General features: G+C 44.9%; 1 protein-coding gene and 1 long non-coding RNA gene across 2 annotated transcripts in view; one reads left to right on the top strand and one right to left on the bottom strand.

Annotated features, from left to right (window-relative positions):
* BCAS3 (BCAS3 microtubule associated cell migration factor) overlaps positions 1-23,131 on the bottom strand; it is a 455,244-nt gene that overhangs the window by 247,282 nt on the left and 184,831 nt on the right. Inside the window, 3 exon segments of the mRNA XM_033171393.1 lie at positions 151-316; positions 2,211-2,335; positions 13,857-13,901. Coding sequence (XP_033027284.1) covers positions 151-316; positions 2,211-2,335; positions 13,857-13,901 — 336 coding nt within the window.
* On the top strand, positions 18,691-21,196 carry LOC117059670. Its single transcript, XR_004427941.1, has 3 exons — positions 18,691-18,753; positions 20,724-20,751; positions 20,952-21,196. It is a non-coding gene; the product is annotated as an uncharacterized LOC117059670 (long non-coding RNA).

Genomic DNA, 23,131 nt, shown 5'->3' with positions numbered 1-23,131 from the left:
TCTGACACCTCCACCTGTGGTTAAAACTGTGGAACGCCCTGAGACTGGATCCCCTGGAGGCTGGAAGTTCTGAATCAGACCCAAGAAAAATAACCTCTAACTGCAAGCGCAAAATGAAGCAGGAGCAGAAGTTAGGAAAGGGAAGGCTACCTGACGAGCGTCCAGCTGGCCCTTGGACAAGTCACCATTTCCAGTGGGGTGTCGTCGCTTATCTTTGGGGCAGTGCTGAGGGGCCGCGGTTCCAGCACATGCTCCACCAAAGTACCGTAGCAGCTGATGATGTAGAGAGACTCCACGACAAACTGTTTGGACTGATCTGTTGGGGAAGAAGAAGAAGATTGAGAAGATACTGGGATTTCTTCTATTCATTAGCAAATGCTCAACAACCACCTTCATCCTTTAATGTAGTGGAGGGTGGAAAGGACCACAGCCCCACCAATCGCAGCCTGCCCTCGCTCAGGCCCCACCTGCCTGCCTTCCCACATCTATTACGTGTCTTGTATACTTAACAGCAACAGAAGTAATTAGATTATAACATTGCAGTTATGATTTGATAGAAGATACAGAGAAGAAGGTGAGAAACAACAAAAAAGGGATGGGAAGTCGAGAAAAATAAGAGAAAAGATGAAATTGTGTTTTGACTGTATATGTTCAAAACGTTGAAACTTAATAAAATATAATTGGGAAAAATATTTTGCATTCTTATTTTGTATTTTTCTGCTGTGAACCACCCTGGAATCTTTTGGTGAAAGGGGGTATACTACGACGACAACGACGACTGCTGCTGCTACTACTACTACTGCTGCTACTACTACTACTAATAATAATATGTATTGGATTGCACTCAGTGATCCAGCTCACGTTAATATTGCCTCTCCCACCACCCTTTTTGTCTCGACCCTCTGCCAAAGTCTGACTGCAAGACTCTCAGGGCAGGGACCTGACTTTTTTCCCCTTTTTCTGAGGATATTTTGCAAAGATAAATAAATGCTGAAATAAATGCTGCAAAGACTAGATTGTGAACAGTTTGCATTATCTACTTTGTAAAGTTTTCCCAAAAAAGACAAGCACAAAGTTCAAAGTGTGCTAGCACTGGGCTCCTTACAAGATTCTTTTGGACCCAGGAATTCCCACGGTGAAGGGCCATGGGAGAACATCTCTTCTGCATGCAGAAGGTCCCAAGGTCAACCCTTGACACTTCTAAGCAGTGCTGGGAATATCTCCTTGCCCGAAACCCTGCAGAGCCACTGCCAGTCAGAGCCGATAATCTTGAGCTATATGGATCAAAGGCAGCTTCCAATGGATTTCAGGTATTTTCCTTCCCTTGCTTGCACACTGTTGTGAGCGCTGCTTTGCTTTTCCTTCCTTCTGCCACCACGATTGGCACTCCTCCTCTAGAGCCAGAATTATGGCAGCATCCACAAGCATTGCTGAGCATTGTTTGCAGTGACTGGCAGCAGCTCTATGAAGCTTTGGATAGGGGAAGCTCCCCAGTTGTGTTGCCAGTGACTCAACCTGGGATTTTTTATTTTCTTATTTTTTGCATGCAATGCAGATGCTCAACAAATGAGCCAGGGCCCTTCCCTGAGTTAGTGTGACATAGTGGTGCTCCAGATGTTGTTGAGCTCCAACTCCCATCAGTCTCAGCCAGTGATGATGGGAGACATCGTCCAGCCACATCTGGAGGACCAAAGGTTCTAGAGCTATGCATTGGAATGTGGGACTCAGAGTGAAAGGGTTCAAGCCCCACACATTGTGTGAGGCCTTAGGCCAGCCACTCTTTCTCTGTCCTAGCCTAACCTACGTCAGAGTGATTAGGAGGATAAAAAGGCAGAACACCCAAATTGGGAACATAAGGAGCTTATATGGCGTCAAACAACTGGTCTACTTCAGGGTTTCCCAAACTTGGGTCTCCAGCTATTTTTGAACTACTGTTCCCATCATCCCTGACCACTGGTCCTCCACTTTCTCTTTGGAAAGAAGCTGCTTTACATGCAGAACATCCCAGCTCAACCCCCTGAACCTCCAACTAAAAGTATCAGGTAGTGAATAATGGGACTTCCTTCTGGGTGCCTGAGCACCTGCGCTGCTACTTCCAGTCAGAGAAGACAACACTACGCTAGATGGACCAATGGGACAAGCCAATATGAAACAGCTTTTGCACTATATAGTACATATTTGTTTATGCATTGTTTTCTGAGCACACAAACCTTTCTCCCTTTTCAGACCTGGATTGCTTGCAAACCACGACCTCGACGACCCAAAGACGGCAGCCACACAGAATTCTCCTCCCACTGATTTGCTGGGTGAAATTTGCGGAGCTGGCTTGCTTTTGCTATGGAAAATAGAAGGTGGGAGGGAAGGGGGAAGAAAAAAGATCAAAGTCTAATTATTATCAAGTAGTCCACCAGCACGAGTTTTGCTTGAGAGGCAATACAAAGCTATAGGGGACCTGTTTTCTCAGAACTATGGAGAATCAATAAATCCTACAGACAGAACAGTGGCTGTTCAGCATTTCAGAAATGCAAAATTAACGCGAACCTTTCATAAAGCAGAAATAGCTTGGCTATTTGATTGACTGCTTGCTCAGTGGGTATGGCAGAGATCGGCGACTAACGGCCTTGAGGCTATCTCTTCTCCTTCCCACCCCAGCCCTGGCAGCCGAGCTAGAGGCAGCAGCAGCAAGGAGGAAGCAATAGCTTTGATGTTAGCACTTGCAAGAATTAGCACCTGGCAAAATTAGCTCCAGAAATAATTGTATGGGCCAGGTTTGGGAAGCAGGGTAGAAAGGCACTGTGTTCTGAAGGCACCATGCTACAGTTCCACTGCCATGTCTACAAGCTACACCAAGATTTTTTTGGGGGGGGGATAAGAATGAAGCATGTGGATTCAAACAGTTACTTTCCCCCGAGTCACTTTGGGGATTTTACATTACTGCTAATCCAGCAGGTTGTCCAGGGAGGTTCTTAAGAACAGAGTCCAAACTTCAGAGGGATTTGGGCTCAGGTTCGTAATGGGATCAGATACTTCCGAACTGGGGAAATTTGCTTCCGAACGTCCAGCTTCCAGACTTCGGCATCTTTCTTGCTTGCAGGTGACTCCAATCCCCCAACCTACATACTTACAAAATCTTTAAATACCCAACAGCAAACCATCAACTTTTATACTAAGAGAACACAAGCCAAGGTGGAGAAACATGCAGAAGTTACAAGGAATGGAGACAAAATCCACAACGACAAATGAGAAGCAAGCATGCCACAGACAATGACACCTAGAAGCACTCCCTGGTGCCAGGGCAGCAGAGGGCACATGCCACATCCTTGCCTGTTCACATTTTAAAAATAAATAAATAAAACACTCCTTTGTCTGTCTTGTCCGGGAACTGAAAACTTGCCATCTGGACTCTTAGTTTGGTGCTAGGGTTGGAAGACTATTCTGTTTGGTCTGCATTTTGATGTGAAACTGATCTAATGGCACAACTCCTGTGGCTAATACGTGGATTAGAATGGAATTAACCTTTGGGTTTCATCCTGCCCTGAATTTTGCAATTCAGTTCTCTGCCCAAAAAAATGAAGTGCCAAAATGTGTTTTTAAACGATGTACTTTTTAAAAGGATAAAGTATGTTTGAGAAGGGTTGCATCCAACGTAGCGTTAAGTTAAAGTCGCTTAGTAGTAAACTATTTTCCGCTGGTTAAATGTTCTATGCCAGTAGAACGTTGTGGCACAAGAGAATGCATAAGCAGGTTGCTGGGAACTTGGCTGAAGAATATATTGTGCAATCTGTTGCTTGACAAGTTTCTACTAGTGAAACTACTGCCTTGGATTCTTCTGTTGTTTAACATTAAAACTCACCCATCTCGTAGCAGCTAGTGCAATAGCCCCTGCACTAGCAGACAGAATGCTGGGTACTGTGTACACTGTGTGTACAAGATAAAATACATATTGAAATAGGTATTTTGTTGTAGCAGCATAGCTAGAAATTGCCAGGAACAGGAGAACAGCAGAACACCTCTCCCTTAAAGCTTGGTACAACAGAGTTTAGCAACTAGAGAAGGAGATATGGCCGGGAGGGGGGATCAAAACTTATGGTGATTTGGTATCCTGCTGTTCTATTAGTTAATAAAAGTAATTCAACTGAAAGACACCCACCCTGCCTTCTCTCTCTTTGGTACAAATTTCTGCTCTCCTCTGATGTCTCAGCAGCACTACAGATATCCTAAGCTTTTTTGTTTCGTTTCTTCTGCTATTGTAAAGAATGATACTGTTGCTATAAACTGACGTTTCTGTTATTTGAAAATGACAAATGCATGGAATACATATTCGAGTACACATTTGAATTTGAGTCTTCATACATTTGCATTTAAATATGGATTATTATTATTTTTTAAAAACACCAGATTAATATGGAAACAGGCAGAACAGATGTATGGGGGCGGGGGAGATGGAAAACTGTAACAGACTGATCCCTCCATCCCCATGATGCACAAGCTGAAGGCAACATTGAAGTGTTCAGTTGAGCGATAGCTGTTTCCTTTAAAAGTGTTGCTAATGGGAGGTTGTGACTATGTGGTGTTGGAAAAGGTGTTGAGCACCGGGGGAAAGAACACCATGATTGGGATGAAAGTATTATGGACGGGAGCAGCTGGAACCAAGCCTCTGGCTCACTGAACAAGAGGTGGTGTGGAGTGCTCCTTGAATGACTGAAAGTAATATAATTGCACCAAGCTGAGAAACTGTGCATTTTGACATGTATCATGCAGGAGAATTTCACACCATGGACTGGCCAGTGCTCATATAATAGGAGAGGGGAGAGGAATTCTTTTAAGCCTGAGGAATGCATTTCTTCTTGGGGAACCTGCATGGTAGCAGTGTGTAGGGCTGAAGGGAAACGTGAGCAGAGCACTAAAGGGGAGTGTTGTGTTTGTACAACAGGCTAGTACACACACACACACACACACACACACACACACACCCTCTCTATCCAGGCAGGTAAAACGGCATTATCAGAGTTCAAGATCTACAAGTAAGGCAAGACAGGCAAAACCTTTGCAGAATGAGGGCCAAATTCCTTGTCGAAAACTGTCTGAGACTCCACAATCCAGTGGTGTGGACCAAAGGGAAGAGTGGGTGGAGCGATGGATGCGATTTCTATCTTGCAGGGCAGACTGCAAGGCTTCCTGCACACTCCACACACATTTCTCCATCCAGACAAATAAAAGCATTATCACAGTTCTAGGACACATTCCAGCCTAGCAAGAATCACTTGAGGGCATGGAGTAGGGCCAGTGACAAGCATAGTCTGAGATGGTGGCAAAGTCCTGAGGCCAGGCAGAGGGGCCTGGGGGACACCAATTTGCCCTTTGTTTGGCCCCATCTCCACTGTTACAGGGGTAGAGGTAGAGAAGAGGCCCTTAATGAAAGTCACAAGCAACACTTGCTGCTTCTGGTTTTAGCCAAGTCGTGCCCACCTTTGTCGGCCTTCCTTCCTCTCTGGACCCCACCCACTCTCCCAATAATTTCGGGACTAGGACCAAACCTATCATCCACTTTGATCCTTGGAACAAGCAAACAAAAAATCCTCCATGTTGGTAGAGCATGAGGTTCTTAATCTCAGGGTCATGGGTTCGAACCCCACATTGGGCAAAAGGTTGGACTTGATGACCCTCGGGGTCCCTTCCAACTCTACAATTCTACAATTATATGTTTCTATGTCTCATGGCAGAGCTCCAAAAGGTGAGTTTGTGTCTGCTGGCAATTCATGACATTTATCTTTAAACAAAACTTTCGATTCAAGTTGTTGGCTGAATTTAATTTATTGATTGTTAGCTTCGGCTCGATGCGTTCTGGTTCTCAGAGGCTGCTTTTAGTCTGGCAATTGTGTTTTAATGATGGATTGTTGTTGTTGTTGTTTTTTAAGTCTGCTTTTTAATATTTTGTAAGCTGCCTTAAGTGACTTCTCTTTGGGAGGTGGGTGAAAGAAAGGTATTTCATAGAATCATAAATTGTAGCATTGGAAGGGACCTTGGGGGTCATTTCCACCCCAAAGTTGACATTCCCATGAAGGCTACCTTCTGTGGACCACATGCTAGTAGTAGTGGGTGGGTCCAGAGACAAAAGTGGTGGAGCAATAGATGCAAGCCCGACCATTGTACGACAGGCTGCATTCCAGCCATGTGTAAGTCAGAGGTTTCTAGGCAGCACTGCTCCGCATCTCGCCATCCAGGCAAGCAAGAGGCATTGCAACAGTTCAAGGGCACATTCCAGACCGGCAGAAACACTCAAGGAGGATGCAAAGCAGGGCCTGCTGAGGGGTACTGCTTGCAGAGAGTCCTGAGGGCCAGACAGAGAGGCCTAGGGGCCACATTCAGACCTTGAGCCCAAGGTTTCCCATCTATATCTATAGATCTGGAAACATGGACCATTCTCAGCTCCCTCATACTCAGCAGGGAGATGGAGAGAAATACCGGTAGGCATCTTTTAATCTACCCCACCAAAATGTTAATTAAAGCAGCACAGATCTTTTTTTCCCCGGGGCAGCAGAGCACAGTCCGTGTGTCCTGTAACAGAGGCAGATGCACTCGCACCTTAACAGTGTATAAAAACAGAAATTGCCTAAACTTCCACATGGGATTTTCTTTGCACGCCCTGCATTTCACCGGGAGCCAGCAGTAAGCAGAAAGGTCGCCCCTGGCGAGACTCTTCCCAAGCCCTTGATGCCCCCAAACACTTACAATTTTTCACAACGCAAGTATAAACAGTTTCAAAAGGAAATGGAATAAAGTATGTTCTATTTACACCACGTCTTTAAAACAAACGTCCTCTCTGGCTCACACTGAAGCCCCGGCTTCCAGTGCCAAAACATTTTCAGTTTAAGAATGATGTTTTGTAGACAGAGAAAAGGCAGCCTTGTAAAACATGATTACTCTTGCGGTTAAACTTGAGTGAGAAGCAGGAGAGGGGAGAAAGCGGGCATATAGCAGTTTTGCTTTAAACATACTTCACTGAAGTGGGGAGGGCAGGGTGTGCCTGGGGTTACCTTGAACCCATGGCTTCAAATCCTTGCTAGATTTTCCCCCTAAATGAATCTTTAATATTCCACATAGGCAGGCTTGCCACACACACCTCGGTTACCCAGCCTTGTTAGGTAACTTGTATCGTACATGGTTTGGTTATGGGGGGTCCCCACATATATGCAAAAACACATAAAGTCAGGTACCCCCCGGAACTGCCCCCCCCAAATGGAGGACTGCCTACTCAACTTTCGGAAGATGGTGTTAGGGCATTCAAAGCCCTCCCACCACCTTCCCAAAGCCAGAAAAGTTCGCAATACCAGCTTTACAGAAGTGTGTGTACGTAATAAATAAATGGAGTGTGTTTCTTCCGCTTTCCATCTGTTTGTTTGTTTGTTTGCTTACCTCCCACCCACACAAAGCTGTGATCATGTGAGTAAAATAAGTGTAAGATGCAAGTTACATGTACAGTGATACCTCTGGTTACTGATTTAATTCGTTTCGGGGTGCCGTGTGCACCCCCAAAAAAATCCATAACTAGAGGCGCCGCTTCTGCACTCGTGCGCGGTGCAATAAAGCATTTCTGCACATGTGTGAGCAGTGAAACCTGGAAGTACACACTTCCGGGTTTGTCGCGGCTGTAACCCGAAGATTCCATAACCTGGAGGTTACGCAACACGAGGTACCACTGTATTCATTATCCATTCCTGTTCAAATTACCCCTCTCCTACTTAAGGGGGGGGGGGGATCAAATTGTTTTTCCAGCTGATGGAAACTAGACATGACAGATGTGCGAAAGATATTGAAGTGATTTCATGTAAACAAATTTGCAAATAGGATGCACATGAAGGTCCAATTCAGGACCCCCATGTTTATGCAGTTCCACTGAGACTTCTCTCCTGGTGCAAACAGGAGTTTTTTTTGGGGGGGGGCAACTTTGATCAGAACTATGGTGGTGAAAGGGTTAAGCTCCACCTCCCCACCTAGGAGCCTTGGTGCTTCCTGCTCCCCTGTCCCCCAACTCCTATGGCTGCAATTCACAATACAAAACCTGGGCAAGTTAAGATTACATTGGAGTTAGGTTCAATTTTTACTTCACTTCTCACAAAAAGCCTGATGCTATTTATGGCAAAATGTAAAAAATAAGTAATAAAAAGATTGCACAGACACTATTAAAAAGAGATTTATCATTGGTGCCTGTCCAAACACCTGGGAAAACAAAAAATGCCTTTGCCTAGCATCAAAATGATAGCAAGGTTGGTGTCAGGCAGGCCTCCCTGGGAAGAGCATTCCAAAAAAGGAAGGTTACAAGAGAGGAGGTCCGTCAATTGCATTCATGCCAACAGTGTTGCATCTACTTTGAGAGCTTCACTTTCCTGGAACTATGAGTGCTGAATGCCAGTTTATGAACAGGCCTCTTGTGATGCCCACAGAGCGCCTTGGAACCAAATGATTCTGGTGTGCACCTCAGCCTAGAAATCTTGCATTGTTTTTGCTTTTGTATTTTTTACAGATTTTTTTTGGGGGGGAAGCCATCTATCTACCCGACCTACTGCTCAGCAGCAATTTAGGACTTCATCCACTGACCAACTTGGCAAATATTTCCATCTCTGTGTGTTCCCATGCAGAGAACCTACGACAGGAGCGGGGAACTTGTAGCCCTCCCGATGTATTTGGGACTACACCTCCCAACATTTCACGCACCGTGGCTTCCGCACCCCTGCTATATTTAAACCAAGCCTCCTCCAGCCACACAAAAAAATGCAATAAAAAGGGGGGAATCTATTCAAGGTCTATGGGACAGCAAGGATGCCAAAAGGCAGGTGATGGGCAAATTTATTCTGTTCCGAAGGTCCTCTCTATGCACAGTAGTGCATGTGCATGCATGAGTGAGTCACTTCTTGGCGCCTTGTAAACTATGGCAGGCAGAGAAGCTAAAAAGAAAAGGAAAGTTTGGACTTTTTAAAATGCACTACCAATGAGAACTAAAAGTTGCAGCAGATTAAGCCACATATTTTCTTCTTCTTTTCTTTTAAAAGTGATCTACAGAGAGAAGTGTAATCATCATCATCATCATCAGAAATCATAGTTCAACCACCATCCATAAAGTGAAATCGGAGCAATTCACAATCGTGGCAAGCAAGCTGCTTTAATTACACAGGTCTACAATACACATGTTACCATTGCAGCGATCTGGCTTATGCAATACAATTGATGTGGTTTTCAGGGCTGAATACATTGCACCTACCCGATAATAAACCAATAATTTATTCAGATCTCAGAGCTCAGCACACATTGCTAAGAGTAGTATGTAGATGTTTCTTTTCATCCGGGCTGCACAGTGCAAAGTCATTACTGATTGGAACAAGACTTTTTTGAAGAACGGGCACTGCTGTTATCAAGTTCCTTTGGGTTGTGCTTTGGGTGGCTAATTAATCTTGAATAGGGGGGAGGGGGGAGAGTTTGGCTCCCTGTAATTTATTTCAGTTTTCTGATTAAGTCTAAAGATTAAAGCTTCTGAAAGCTTATTTTTTCCGGGGGGTGGGGGATGTGGGACGCAAAAGGCAGAAGTGTTCTCCACAATCAACAGAATCTGAAGAATGTGCATCCACAAACCAAAATTCAAATTCATTCCTTTTACCATCTCACTCAGGAAAAATAAGCATAGCCACAGATAGATGTAATACAGGGTTTCGTTACTTTCAGTACATGAAATAAACTGTCCATTAAGCCAAAATGGTACAGACTACTCGTCTGTGACTTTGTTTTTTTTTTTAAAAAATGTAAGGGGCAAAAATCCAGATGTGTCTCAGTGGGATTTATTTAAACATTTTCTATTACTCTCTTCGTACACAAAGGGAACTTGAAGTGACTAAACACACAGAGCTACAACCAACCAAGGCAGCATGATAAAATACTACAACAAGAGAATCACCAAACAGAAGACGTTATCAGTTCAGCTTCTCTCCAAAAGGCTTATAAAAAAGAGATTAGTATTCACCAAGCAACAGGAGCTATATAGTGACATAGCTGTATGGGCAACTCTTATGCAGGGGATTTGAAAACATCAACACCACCACCTAAAAGGCCCCATTCCCCATGGAACCCAGATCCTTTCTGCTTCACAGAAACAAAACTAGGTTTGCCTCCAAACGTACATTCAAAACAGAGTTAATTGCCAATCCTTGTTCCTTGGTTCTCTGCGCCTACATGCACGAATTCCCAAAGATTTGTTCATAGCACACACAACTTACATCTTTCATGTGTACACATGAAAAGAAAAATCTCAGGTGTGTGTATAAGCAACATAATGTGGAAAGAGGCTCTTAACCTGCCTGAGCTAACCTCACTTGCAATGTCAACTTCTAGGACAGGACTGCTGGCACCTGGGATGGGGAACATGTGGCCCTCCAGATGTTGTTGGACTAGAGCTCCCATCAGTCCCAGCCAACACGGCCAGTTGCCAGAGATAATGGGAGTTGTAGTCCAATGACATCCAGAGGGCCACAGGGTCCCTATCCTTGGTCTACACTGATTGAGGGTGGCTTTACCAGGGGCTCAGCTCTCCGGGAATTTGTGAACCCTCCTAGGAGAGGTCAAGGATTGGACCTGGGACTTCCTGCATGCAAAACATGTGCCCAGCCACATGAGCTATGGCCCTTCCAGAAATGGATGTAAGCTGCTCAACAGCACACTGCAGCACATTACTTGGCAATACAAAATTCAGAGAAGTTTCCACTTTGAAGGACAGGTGTGTTTTGGTTCAGGCATTGTCCCCAAATTGCAAATTAGGCAGGATCACCTTTAAATGAGAACTGAATTTAAACTGCCCCCCCACCCCAGTCCCGACATTTGAATTGGGGCATTTATCTATCTTGCCCAAATACACACACATTTGTCCCATGACAAACATGTATTTGGCAGATCACAAATTAGCATTTCCCAAATAACACACATTCCAAGTTCCCCCTCAATGAGTTTTTTGGGTTTTGTTTTTAAAATCAACCACTAACAATAATTACAGCCCCCCCCTTTCTTCTTCTTCTTTAACTCAGCACAAGCAAACAGAGCTGGCAAATCTATGTTCAATTATGCTGACATCATTAAGACCTTAATGAAAACAGCATGCAGACTTTTTTCTTTTTCTTTTTACAAGAAATGGTTCCTCTCCCAATAATTATTTTTAAAAGATGAACCATCCCAATTGCTGTGTAAGCAAACAGAGGTTCATTTTCTTGAGCGCGCTACAACCGCGGCATCAAACAGACCACAAGAGACTCTTGTGAGCGCAAATACAATGATTTAAGGTCTATTCTATTACATTCTATATATTCCTCACTTTAATCTAGAGCTTTTAATCTTGGCTCAGGCCAGCACCATCCCTGGTTGACAAGGAATGGCAATTACTCTGACAGACGCTACGGACATCCACTTATTCCCCCCACTGCGAGCCACTGAAGGGTATTTGACAGAGAATCCACTCTTCGGCCGTTATTCTTTTATTTTTTCTTAATGAAATGAAGTCAGGAGAAAGAGCTAACTGGGGGGGGGGACTTTCTGAAAGACAACATGGAGCTGATGTGGGGAGAATGGCCCACTTCATACACTTTTTTGTGGTTTAAGTAGGGCAGCAGTGGACTTCTTAGCTAAAGTCTAGGGCCCTGCAGCCTGGGATAAACAACCACACCCAGAATAGCAGACAACAGAGAGAGTAGCAAACAGTCTCAGTGTGGCCATGACAGAGCTCACTGGGGGTGATACTAGTCACTGTGGCATCGTTACTTTTCTAATACTTTTAAAGGCATTTTATAGTTGGGGCTGACAGACTGGTTACAGATGCCCATGTTTTTATTTTTACTCCAATGCTGGTCTTACACAGAGTAGGTCCATTGAAATTAATGGACACAACTAACTTAGGCCTATCAATTTAAGTGGGTTGTCTCTGAGTAAAACATAGTTGGGTCCAACACAAATGCATTATTCTATTCTACAGCAAAACGATGCTTATTCCTGAGTAAACTACTCAGGGCAGCAGGAGCAAACTCCATTTATTCCTCCATGGGTTGGTGCTGAAATTTAAGGGAGTTTTGTAATGTTGAACTGCAGACAGTCAAGAGTATTTATTCTAAAAACAACTGGGGTTGGAAAACTGCTTTTTGCTGTAGCATATAATGAATGCTGAAGAAGCCCATAGCTCAGTGGTACAGAACATCTGCTTTGCATGCAGAAGTTCCCAGATTCTGGGAATGTTCCCTGCCTGAAACCCTAAAGAGCCACTGCCAATCAATGTAGACAGTACTGAGCTAGGTAAACCAGTGGTCTGACTTGGTATAAGGCAGCTACTGTTGTTAAGAAAATGGGGTGTGTGTGGAAAAGGCCTGTGATAGCCTCTGCTGAATACAGGCTATTAGAATATCTCCTCTGGGTTTGGCCCAGCCAAAGTTCACTGGGGCAGAAAGTAGGGGAGTACCATGGGCAATGAGGGCTCTAGCATGCTGTCTTCAAGTCTTAGAAAAGCTATCTGAGCACAAACAGGCTGGCCACAAATGCACAAAACGCCCACTGCAGATACATCTATGTAGAGCAGGGGTGGGGAACCCTGTGACCCTCTAGATCAGGGGTCAGCAAAGTTTTTCAGCAGAGGGCCGGTCCACTGTCCCTCAGACCTTGTGGGGGGCCGGACTATATATTTTTTTTGGGGGGGGAAATGCCCCACAAATAACCCAGAGATGCATTTTAAATAAAAGCACACATTCTACTCATTTAAAAACACCAGGCAGGCCCCACAAATAACTCAGAAATGAATTTTAAATAAAAGGACACATTCTACTCATGTTAAAAACACACTGATTCCCGGACCGTCTGCGGGCCCGGATTTAGAAGGCAATTGGGCTGGATCTGGCCCCCGGGCCTTAGTTTGCCTACCCATGCTCTAGATGATGCTGTTGGACTACAGTTCCTGTCACCCTTGACCATTGGCCATGGGAACTGGAGTCCAACAATGTCTGTGAGGCCGTAGTCCCCCCCCCACTTGATGTAGAGGGTAACAGAGGATGCTGGCTTGACAATTACAAGAGTGGAGCCAAACATGAGTGTGAACATGTGATTGCTGTCAAAAATTGAGAACCTCAGGTCGAGTTCCTCCACTTCTCCCAGTAACACGGAGCTACAGAAACAGGTGGTATGACATTGTTACAATTGGAATTGCCCCAACTTGGGCCACATATCGTTGGCTGGTGGGGAGAAGCCAAACCAAATGTGACCAGAAGAGATGCTCAGGAAACTACCAGCCCCGCAGGACCTGCTGCCGGTGCCAGCCTTAAGACACCCCCCACTTAAAAAATAATAATCCCATATATTCAGCACCAGTTGGTTGCTATTTTAACTTGCAACCATGCCCCCAGTGTAGTGTCACTGGGGCATTGTGGGAAGTGTAAATGCTTGGTCAGCACTGATCACTGAGGTGCCAGTGGTGCCCCTGGATGAGCCCACCCAGGGGGAGGGATTGGCCTAAGAAGAGACCTTCCCAGAGTATACTATGCCTGGAGTCCCCTCGTGATTGGAGCTGGCACCAGGAGACGTGGGGAAACGAACAACACAGTAACAAGACATTCTGTTTGCCAGTACTGGGAGGGGAAAGGGAAATTCGACCGGGGGCAGCTGTTAACAGCAGCAACTCACATTGGGCATCTTAGTTCTGCCCCTTAATCACATATCACTTCCACGTACGGAATAATAAGCTCATGCAGGAGGAGGAGGAGGAGGAGGAGAAAAGCAATGTATGGTACTTTCCAGTGAGTACAGCAAATTAATTAGAAGGCATGCTGGGATTGAACTGAACTCACCACGGAGCTTTTATGGAAAAACATCCTGCTCCAAACAGGTAGGGTCTTCGTGGAAAGGGGGAGAAATGCACAGAAATTAGATGGCAGAGGTCATCGTCAACAAGCAACACTCAAAATCATGCCATTTCAAAAAGAAAGAAAGCTTTTCTTTTTCTAATGGTCACCCGTTTTCTAAATGGAAAAAAGTAATTCCCATCCAAAAGAGGGGGCTGAAAACCCCATTGCAAGAAACATGGGGATGTTACTGAAAACAACAGCCCCGTGCTGAGATCTCCCCTTCCTGCTCCGTAACGTGTAGTTCTGACATTACCAGGGACTAGTCTTCACGGAGGCAGTAAACCAGTGTGTTCTGGACTGTACCATGTCAGGTTGCAGGTGGGTGAACACATGACTAAATGCTCTTCCACACAAGACGGACCTTGTCTGATCCAGCAAATCATTTTGTATTTTTAATGCTAATCTCGAGGACCATGCAATAGCCGTCCCTTCATCTTCTAGGCCATAGGTAGGCAACCTGCAGCTCTTCACATGTTCCTGGGCTCCAGATCCCATCACCCTGGCCACTGGCCATGCTGGGCGAGGCTGATGGAAGCTAAGAGTGCTGCAATATCGGGAGGGTCACAGCTTCCCAATCTTTGTCCTATGGGAAGGGAGAGCTTCACACATTCACATGCTCAGAATCCAAGGTGTGCATGCACATCAGTTTTCCATCAACATCTATGGAAAGGCAACAGAAAGGGGGCATGTATACACTGCAGAGGTATGCACACAAGGTGCACATGCAGGATGTTCCCCTCTGCAACACTAATTGCAAGAACCAGACTGGATGTCTGGAAGGGACATGGCTTAGTAGCACACATGCTTTGCACGTAGAAGGTCCTATGTTCAATCCTGGCATCTCCAGGTTGGGCTGGGAATGTCACCTGTCTGAAATCCTGGAGAGTCTCTGTCACTCAGGGTAGGCAACAGTGAGCTGCTTGGACCAAGGTTTTGACTTGGTGTAAGGCAGCTTCACATGTTCCTAAAATGTGTGCCAGCAGCAGGGCCAGTTCATCCACTAGGAAAAGGGACATTTGTGTCTCCGCTGATGCGGGCCCTGCCAGGGGTCAGGAATGTGGCTAAATATCAACAGAAACAATGCTGGAGTTTAACAAAACAAAACAAAATACAAAGTGTTCAATGGAAGACAACGAAACCTCAGGGATCAAATGAAAAAACAAAATATGGAAAGCAGTAAATGAGAGAGGTTGTGACTTAGTAGTACCATGGAGGCCTAAATTCAACCACCCCTCAAAGTGTTTTGTGGCTGAAACAGGCTAACCCCTATGCATGTGCATAAGTGATGCCTGGGAAAAGTGTAACTTTCAAGAACATGGGGTTGAAATCCACTTTGTTCATTGTAGAATTTACACAGGAGTAGACCTACAACATGCTTCTAATGCATTGTCACCCACACAGTAGTGAACAATATCCCCTTATCTGAGACACCTGCCATTTATGATTTTCATGCAGTAAACAAAAAAGAATCTGCTGCCAAATCATCTACAGTGGTACCTCTGGTTAAGAACTTAATTCGTTCTGGAGGTCTGTTCTTAACCTGAAACTGTTCTTAACCTGAGGTACCACTTTAGCTAATAGGGCCTCCTGCTGCCGCAGCTGCACGGCCGCACAATTTCTGTTCTCATCCTGAAGTAAAGTTCTTAACCCAAGGTACTACTTTCGGGTTAGTGGAGTCTGTAACCTGAAGCATTTGTAACCCGAAGCATTTGCAACCCGAGGTACCACGGTACTGGTTTTTGCATTCAGGTGCAACACATGCACACAGTGCCGAACCCACAAGTGACCCGGAAACATCATAAAGTTGTCACTGGAACGTCACTAAAAGGGCAGGGGTGGGACTGGGTGTTTGCAGGCTTTTTCAATGGGTTTCTGTTTTCACACAATTTCACGCAATGACCCGGAATGCCACCTCCGCGTGAATGAGGGGTCACCTGTATTTAGAAATAACTATAATTTAAATAGAAAACTACTACATCTCACTGTATTTGGTGACAACTTGCAAAAAACACACAACAACAGCCGTTATGGACATTTGGCAACTTTAATGTATGTAACACGGGCTCTGGAACTTTTTATCCCTTGAAGTCATGATGTGCCTTGTATATTGCACTGGTTCTTTTGTTGTATTTCCCCTCTTTTTTCTGTATTCTAATATCTAATATTTATTTTGTGTGTGTGTGTGTGTGAGAGAGAGAGAGAGCGAGAGAGAGAGAGAGAGAGAGAGAGAGAGAGAGAGAGAGAGAGACTGAGACTTGGTGGAGGTGCTAACTGATGATAGGGGCACCTTCAAGACTTTGGCTTTCAGGGCCAGCCCTTCTGTTAGGCAGAGTGAGGAAGTTTCGATGGGCAACTTCAAGGACAGCCCCCGCCCATCACTTCTTTATCAACTGGACAGCCCTTGCAACAGATTAGGCTTTCCATGACAGGACTGCATCAGATAGCCTTTGAAATGAAGGGCTGTCTCTTTAAAGTAGGACACATGGACAACCTATTAAATGTGGAGTGAAGCACAACACTGTTGAGTGGGAAATCAAGATACAGGAGCTCTGTGGATCTTTTCTCTTTCAAAAAAGCTTCTTGACCAACATCTGCAAAGGTGAGGGAATGGGCTGATTTATGTCCACCCCCCACCCCCCACTTGAGCTATCAGAGGCAGAAGAAAAGTGGGAGGGAAAGCAAAATGTTTGCAAAAGGTTGACCGGAATATGGCCAGAAAGAGTCCTGCTATCAAAACTGATGTCTGGGATCACCCGTCTGACAAGGATCTGAGCATGTTTTCTGAGCAGCTTCCAACGCAGAATGGCTCTGTGTGCATTAATAAAAAAGGACAATGTACAAAATTTACAAGAGAAACCATCCTCGAATCGACAGCACCAGATGGCTGAGTTGGGTGACAAGAACACAGCAATGTCAAGCCAAAGAAACCATCGGGCCTGTCCGACAGCTACTAGGTTCACTGCATTCTTTAAACAGATGATTGCTATTTTCACCCCAGGAGAATCCCTTGGGTTTTCTAAAAAATGGATTTATGTAAACGTTTTTTGAAACTGTAGAGACAATAAAACAAAACAAAATATATGGGTTAAAGAATACTGCTATTACAACTAATAATAATAATAATAATAATAATAATAATAATAATAATAATAATAAGGGTAGCAGCCTTTAGCTCAGCCTTCCCCAATCTGGTGCCCTCTGGATGTTTTAGACTCTGAATTTCTTTGACTGTCAGCAATGCTGGTTGAAACTGATAAAGTCCAAAACCTCTGCTGAGTACCAGGTTGGGGAAGGCTACTTTACTTGATCAGTAGGTAAGATCAATTGATTAAAAAACAAAAGCAGCGCCTTTAGTTTAGTTGGAACCCTTCTCTCTCACTTCTGCTATTGTTCATAGTTTGGGTTACAAGCCGTGAAAATTAGGACTCGTAACGTGGTAGAAGCATCCATTATGATTTGCTGCTGATTAATCTATGGGTAACACAGCACATTCCCTCCCATTAAATATTAGACAGGCACTATCTCCGGAATTTTGGAACCTACTGAAGACCTTCCTCTTCCAACAAGCCTGCATGTAAATTGAATTTTTTTAAAATAAGTTTTATGGTGTTTGATGCCCTTGGGCTCCTTTGGGAGGAAGGGTGGAATATCTCTATACTGCCAACATCACTACCATCACCATAATCAATATAAACAACAGCTATGGTTTGTTATATAACCCTACGGTATATTTGCTTTTAAAATCATCTCTCTACAATGTATCACAGAATTGTAGAGCTGGGGGGTTACCTCCATCCCCTGCAATGCAGGATTCACAGCTAGAGACAGGTGGCCACCCAACCTCCACTGAAAGAGAGTCCACCACCTCCCAAGGTACCGGTAGTCTGTTCTTAGTCAAACAGCATGTGCTCTGCCATGCAGCTATTGTCCCCTCCTTAGTATTTTTCTCCTTGGAAGAGGCAACGCAAGGCTCCATTCCTCAGAATCACATCAAGAATACGGGGTTACTGGGAAGCATTTTGTCAAGTGATTATGTTTCCCAACTATTTTTTTTTCATATCCACCCCTCAGTTCACTGTTTTACATTCTGGGGGTTAAGGAAAGTGAACTGGGTATTTCTAAATTTGATATCATACCACTACCCAACTAGAGCCCCAGGAATAAACTATGGTACAAATCTGAACCCGCAGATCTAACCCACTCTTCCAAAACATTATGACTTGTGAATTTAATTTCCATAAATGTGTTGCCTTCTGGTTTTATTTTGTGTGTTTGAAATCTAGGGATTTAATTCAGATTTTTGTCGTCCTTTAAGAGTTTGGTTTTGGTTTTCTTTTGTTATTTCCTATTCAGCTGGTATTGCTCCTCTTACCAAAAAGAAAAGGGGGGGGGCGGAGGGAGAGAAAAAAAGAAGTCTGAACCACTAATAGGTCCTGGAAAGGATTAAAGTCTCCAGAGTTCAAAAGAGATCAAACGGATATCAGTGATTTTATGAACAAATCGTACACGAGATGGGAAACGTTAAAAGATGATAACATCTCAGCCAGATCCCACATCAAAAAAATGTGTTATCTACATTTTTCTTCCCGAACTGCAAAAACAAACGCAACTGACTGAGCTCCACCATGCTGAAGGGAGTTCCTTGCTAGCTAAACTTTTGCTAAACTGGGCAAAGGTTAGATCTGTAAAGTTGTGCATCTATTCATTTCCCTGGGCTGGGATCCAAAAATTCTGAGCTCTGGATGGGCATCAGGGTTGGGTTATTTCTTGACCAGCTCATCTCCCATTGTCATCTGGCAGCCAGACCACTCTTATAAACAGAAGGGGCTTTCAAAGGATGGTAAGTGGGCCTTTTTTTTTTAAAGCCCACTATTTAATATTATTACCTAAATTAGGGCGGCTCAACTTTTCATACCAAGAAAGCCACAATAGTACTTTGGCACAGAAGCCACAGGCCACACTCTGTTTTGTCGTGTGGTGGGGGAAAGCAAGTCCAAAATTTGAGCCCCCCCCCCCCCCCCCGGCACCTTACGCTGCCTTCCCAAAGTTGGCTATGCAAGGTGCAGGGTTTTGGGAAGGAAGCATGGAGCTCTGGCAGGGTCCTAGAGCCCTCCCACCTCCTTCCCAAAGCTATGAATGTGCTAACTAGGCTTTGGGAGGGAGATGGGAGGACTCTAGGACCCTGTCAGAGCCTCAAGCCCTAAAGCCTAGCACCTCACTTACCTGTCTGGGGAGGTGTCAAATGTTGCTGGGGGCTGCCCTAAAGGTCTTGAGGGCTGTATGGGAGTGAGAGAAGGCACTGGAAAGTAATATGGAAGGTCTGGGTCTCCTATGTGCAGGTCCCCTAACGTGCAGGTCTATTGTGGTGTATTGTGGTGCACGCACAACACCTCAGATTTGACTGAGCCCCTGGCTGACCCCTCCACATGCAGGCAGAGGGAATCATGCACACAGGGCTGTATCCAACATGATTCATACTCGAGACTAGACCCACTGCAATTAATGGACATAGCTAATATAGGTCAATGAATTTCAATGGGTCTACCCTGAGCAGAAGTCGGCTGACCATAACACCCTCCTCCCCAAAACAAGCTACTTTGATGATAGAGAGGCCACTTATGCATTGCCAAAGAACAAAAGAGGACATAGACTTACATAAAAATTGCACATGTTAATTCGTATCTCTGGAAGTCCGTTTAGAAAGAATGATTGAAACCTTCTCACCATAGAAAGGAAGGCACAGCCTTTTCCTAGTTACGATGTCCTTATCTTTAAAAGGGACTTAAACTGTACAGCCCATGCCACCCTTAAAATGGTTAAGTGTCTTCTGTACAATGGGACACTGAGCCACCGTACTACCTGATCTATAAGGTTATAGGGAAGAAAATCATTGTGAACTATTTCAAAAATAGGAGGATGTTGGCATGTGTGTGTGTGTGTGTGTGTGTGTGTGTAATATATCAAATAACCTTGGGTAAAAATGATTGCCATTCCAGAATTATCTGGTATTGTCCCAGAATCGCTTTTTTTAAACTAGCATTGCCTGGGTAGCCTAGTGACGGATCTGAGACTGTGAAGACGAATTGAGGGGAGAGGGAAATGCCAATCTTCCCCCCTCCCTCTTTGCACAGGAGACAGTTGCAAAATCCGGTGGGTTCCAGGCACTTCTCCTCCTGACTAAAGCACAATCGCCAAGGTTAGGCAGCTGCTGCCAGAACGAGAGAGGGAGAGAAGGAGGGAGGGGGGGCCTTGTTCCCTCGGAGCGGCGCTTAAAGGTGTTGCCCACGTAGGTGTAAATACATCTGTCTTCTGCCATTTGTGGTAATACACTCGCCCTACACTTCTCAGAGCCAGGCAGATGGTCCCTGCCCTGTCTTCCTATTACAGCCTTGCGTCGCTCCGTGCTCCGAGAAATAGGAGGGCAGATGTTAAATATGTTAAACACACGCTTTGCCCCCTGGAGGTTTAAGTTAAGGCTGCTGTCTCAATTTGGCCATTTTAGGCCTTGCCAAGCTTCAGGGAACATCGGCGTTCCGCTTCATTCTCTCCTCCACAAAAGGGGCTTCCCGTCCACTCCCCCTCCCCAACCCTTGCATTCAGATGGTGGGCCCGATCCACTATGAACATCTCTGCAAACCTCTAGCCTCGCGTAAGCAACTGCAGAGCCCCCCTATTTCTATCCAACAATGTGTGTGTGTGTGTGTGTGTGTGTGTGTCCCCGCTAAATTTTGGATGCACAAGAAATGGAATTGGTTTGGAATCTGAATGGGCTTCAAATTATTTCTGTCTGTGGCTGTTCTTCGGTTTCAGTTTCCTGCTGTTTTGCCAGGAGGGGACGGTGAGCCAACTTTTCTTTTTCTTTTTTTTGGAGGGGGGAGAGTTTCATAATTGTTTGTAAATGTTAAATATATCTTTATCTATCTAACCAATCTATCTATAGCACATGTTCTAGCCAAGCATAAGCAATTTTAAGTCCTATTGATTTCAACGGGACACAGGAGCACAGAAAGTTGCCTTATACTGAGTTGCCTTATCCAGCTCTACACTGACTGGCAGTGGCTCTGCAGAATTACAGACAGAGGATAGTCTCAGCCCTGCCTGAAGACGCCATTGGGGATTGAACCTGGAACCTTCTGCATGCAAAGCAGCCACTCTACCACTGAGCTATGGTCCTCCCTAAACACACAAACAGAAGCACAAGGTCAGTTAAGTAACAACCATATGTAGCTGCCGTATTCTGAGTCAGACTCTTGGGTGCATCCAGCTCAATACTGTCTACACTGACAGGCAGCAGCAGACCAGGGTTTTAGGCAGGATACATCCCCAGCCCTACCAAGGAATGAACTTGATGCCTTCCGCATTCAAAGCGGATTCCCTTCCACTGAGCAGCTGATGTAGATCTCCCAGTGAAAACAACAGGGCTTGGAAAACACTACAAATCTGGCTGGGTTGTGGCAGCCTCAACATGCAGCTACCAACCCCTAGACAACATCCGGTCTGTGTAAGGCGCTCCTGGGACTGGGGCAATCCCTTTCTTATAATTTATAAGCATAATTTCAGTATGTTGTGCTTATTTACTCATATAGCAGCCCTAGAAAGGTGCTGAACGGGGAGGCAGTGATACTCCCAGGGCCATTTAGTTAGCTTCCCCGACTAAAAGATGTGAACCTGGGTCCCCTGTCCCAACAGTCTGTGTGCTGCTTTCACACTATGCCGTTGCCTTCTGGAGTCCACAATGACCCTATTACACAGGAAGCTGCCACAGAGTGATGCACAACAATTTACATTAAAACCAATTAAGAGCATCCAATAAAAATCTGGGTGTTTTCCCATTCTAATCTAAAAACACAGACAAAACAGATCAGGACTTACTGATTCAACTCCAATAAAATAGACCACAATGCTACAACTTCCAATTAAGGGCCAAAATCCCAGGCCAAAAAGAGAGAGAAAAGATAGTCAGTGCCAGGAATACCTCCTTGGGGACAGCATTCCACAAGGTGGGGGCCACCACTGAAAAGCCATGCTTTCATGTTGCCCCCTTCCAGACCTCTCATGGGGGTACATGAAGAAGTCAAACCCATCTAGCTCAGTATTGCCTATACTGTATGAAAGCAGCTCCCCAGGATTTCAAAAAGGGGTCTCCCCACCCCTGCTTGGAGGTGCCAGCACTGAGTTACAGCCTCTCCACTCTTCTGAATTATAATTTGCTCTATCCCTCCGTCAAAATGAATATGCAACCTTCACTCACTTGAGACACAAGGCCAAAAAACCCCCGCAGGGCTCTGATACATACCTGGATACATAATTTTATTTGTATGCTGCCTTTCCACAGTTCAAACCATGCTTGAGACGGCTTACAACGTGAAACAAATACATAACTAAAAGAAAAGTAGCCATAAACATTAAAAAAATACACAACCAAACTGAACCGTTTCCACATAAATCACAAGATCCAAAATAAAAATACAAAAAAACAACAACAGTGACAGCCCCTGCCCCAAACAAAAACCCCAAACAACACCCCAGCTGAAATTTTTCAGTAGAGCAAAAAAAAAAATTGTAGCTGGAGTCAGCCAGGGCCCTGCCTTCCCAGGCCAGGTAGAAAAAGGCCTGCAAGGCAAGGACCAGGTCCTCCAGGAGCCACAGCCCAGATATACACCTAAAGCTCCACATTCACAGGGGCTCCCTTTTATAGGCAAGGGGACATTCATGTGAAGATCCCTTGTGTGTATCAAGAGTCTCCGTGCACACAGAGGACCTGCTGGATCAGAGCCTGCTTTGATGTACCATCAGAGGATAAGAGGAGGCTCAAAAACCATCCCGGATGTTTCTTTTAGTCTCAGGGATGTTGAAGGATAGCAATTCAAGCATTGGAAATGCTGAAAGATCTTCAAAAGATTATGGAGTAAGCCGCTCAGTATTTAACTAGCCTATCTCAAACGGCAAGAGGGCTAAATCAACCATGATCAAATGTAAGAGTTGCAGCCTGGAGAAACAGAGGGCATTTCAGCCCCGCAGCATCATGAGCAAACACCAGACATTGTGAGACACGCAGAGAGAAAGGCCTACCCCCCCCTCCAATCCCCACCTTGCTTTCCCCCTCTTGGAGAAGCTACTAAATGGAAGGAATGGCAGAGTAATGCAGCCCAGACAAAATCCTCTCTAGAACCCTACCCAAGGATCAGTATCCATGCATGGGTTAAAGGAAATGGGTT

Source organism: Lacerta agilis, chromosome 15, assembly GCF_009819535.1.
Source record: "Lacerta agilis isolate rLacAgi1 chromosome 15, rLacAgi1.pri, whole genome shotgun sequence".
Lineage (NCBI taxonomy): Eukaryota > Metazoa > Chordata > Lepidosauria > Squamata > Lacertidae > Lacerta > Lacerta agilis.
This window is presented reverse-complemented; position numbering and strand designations above follow the sequence as displayed.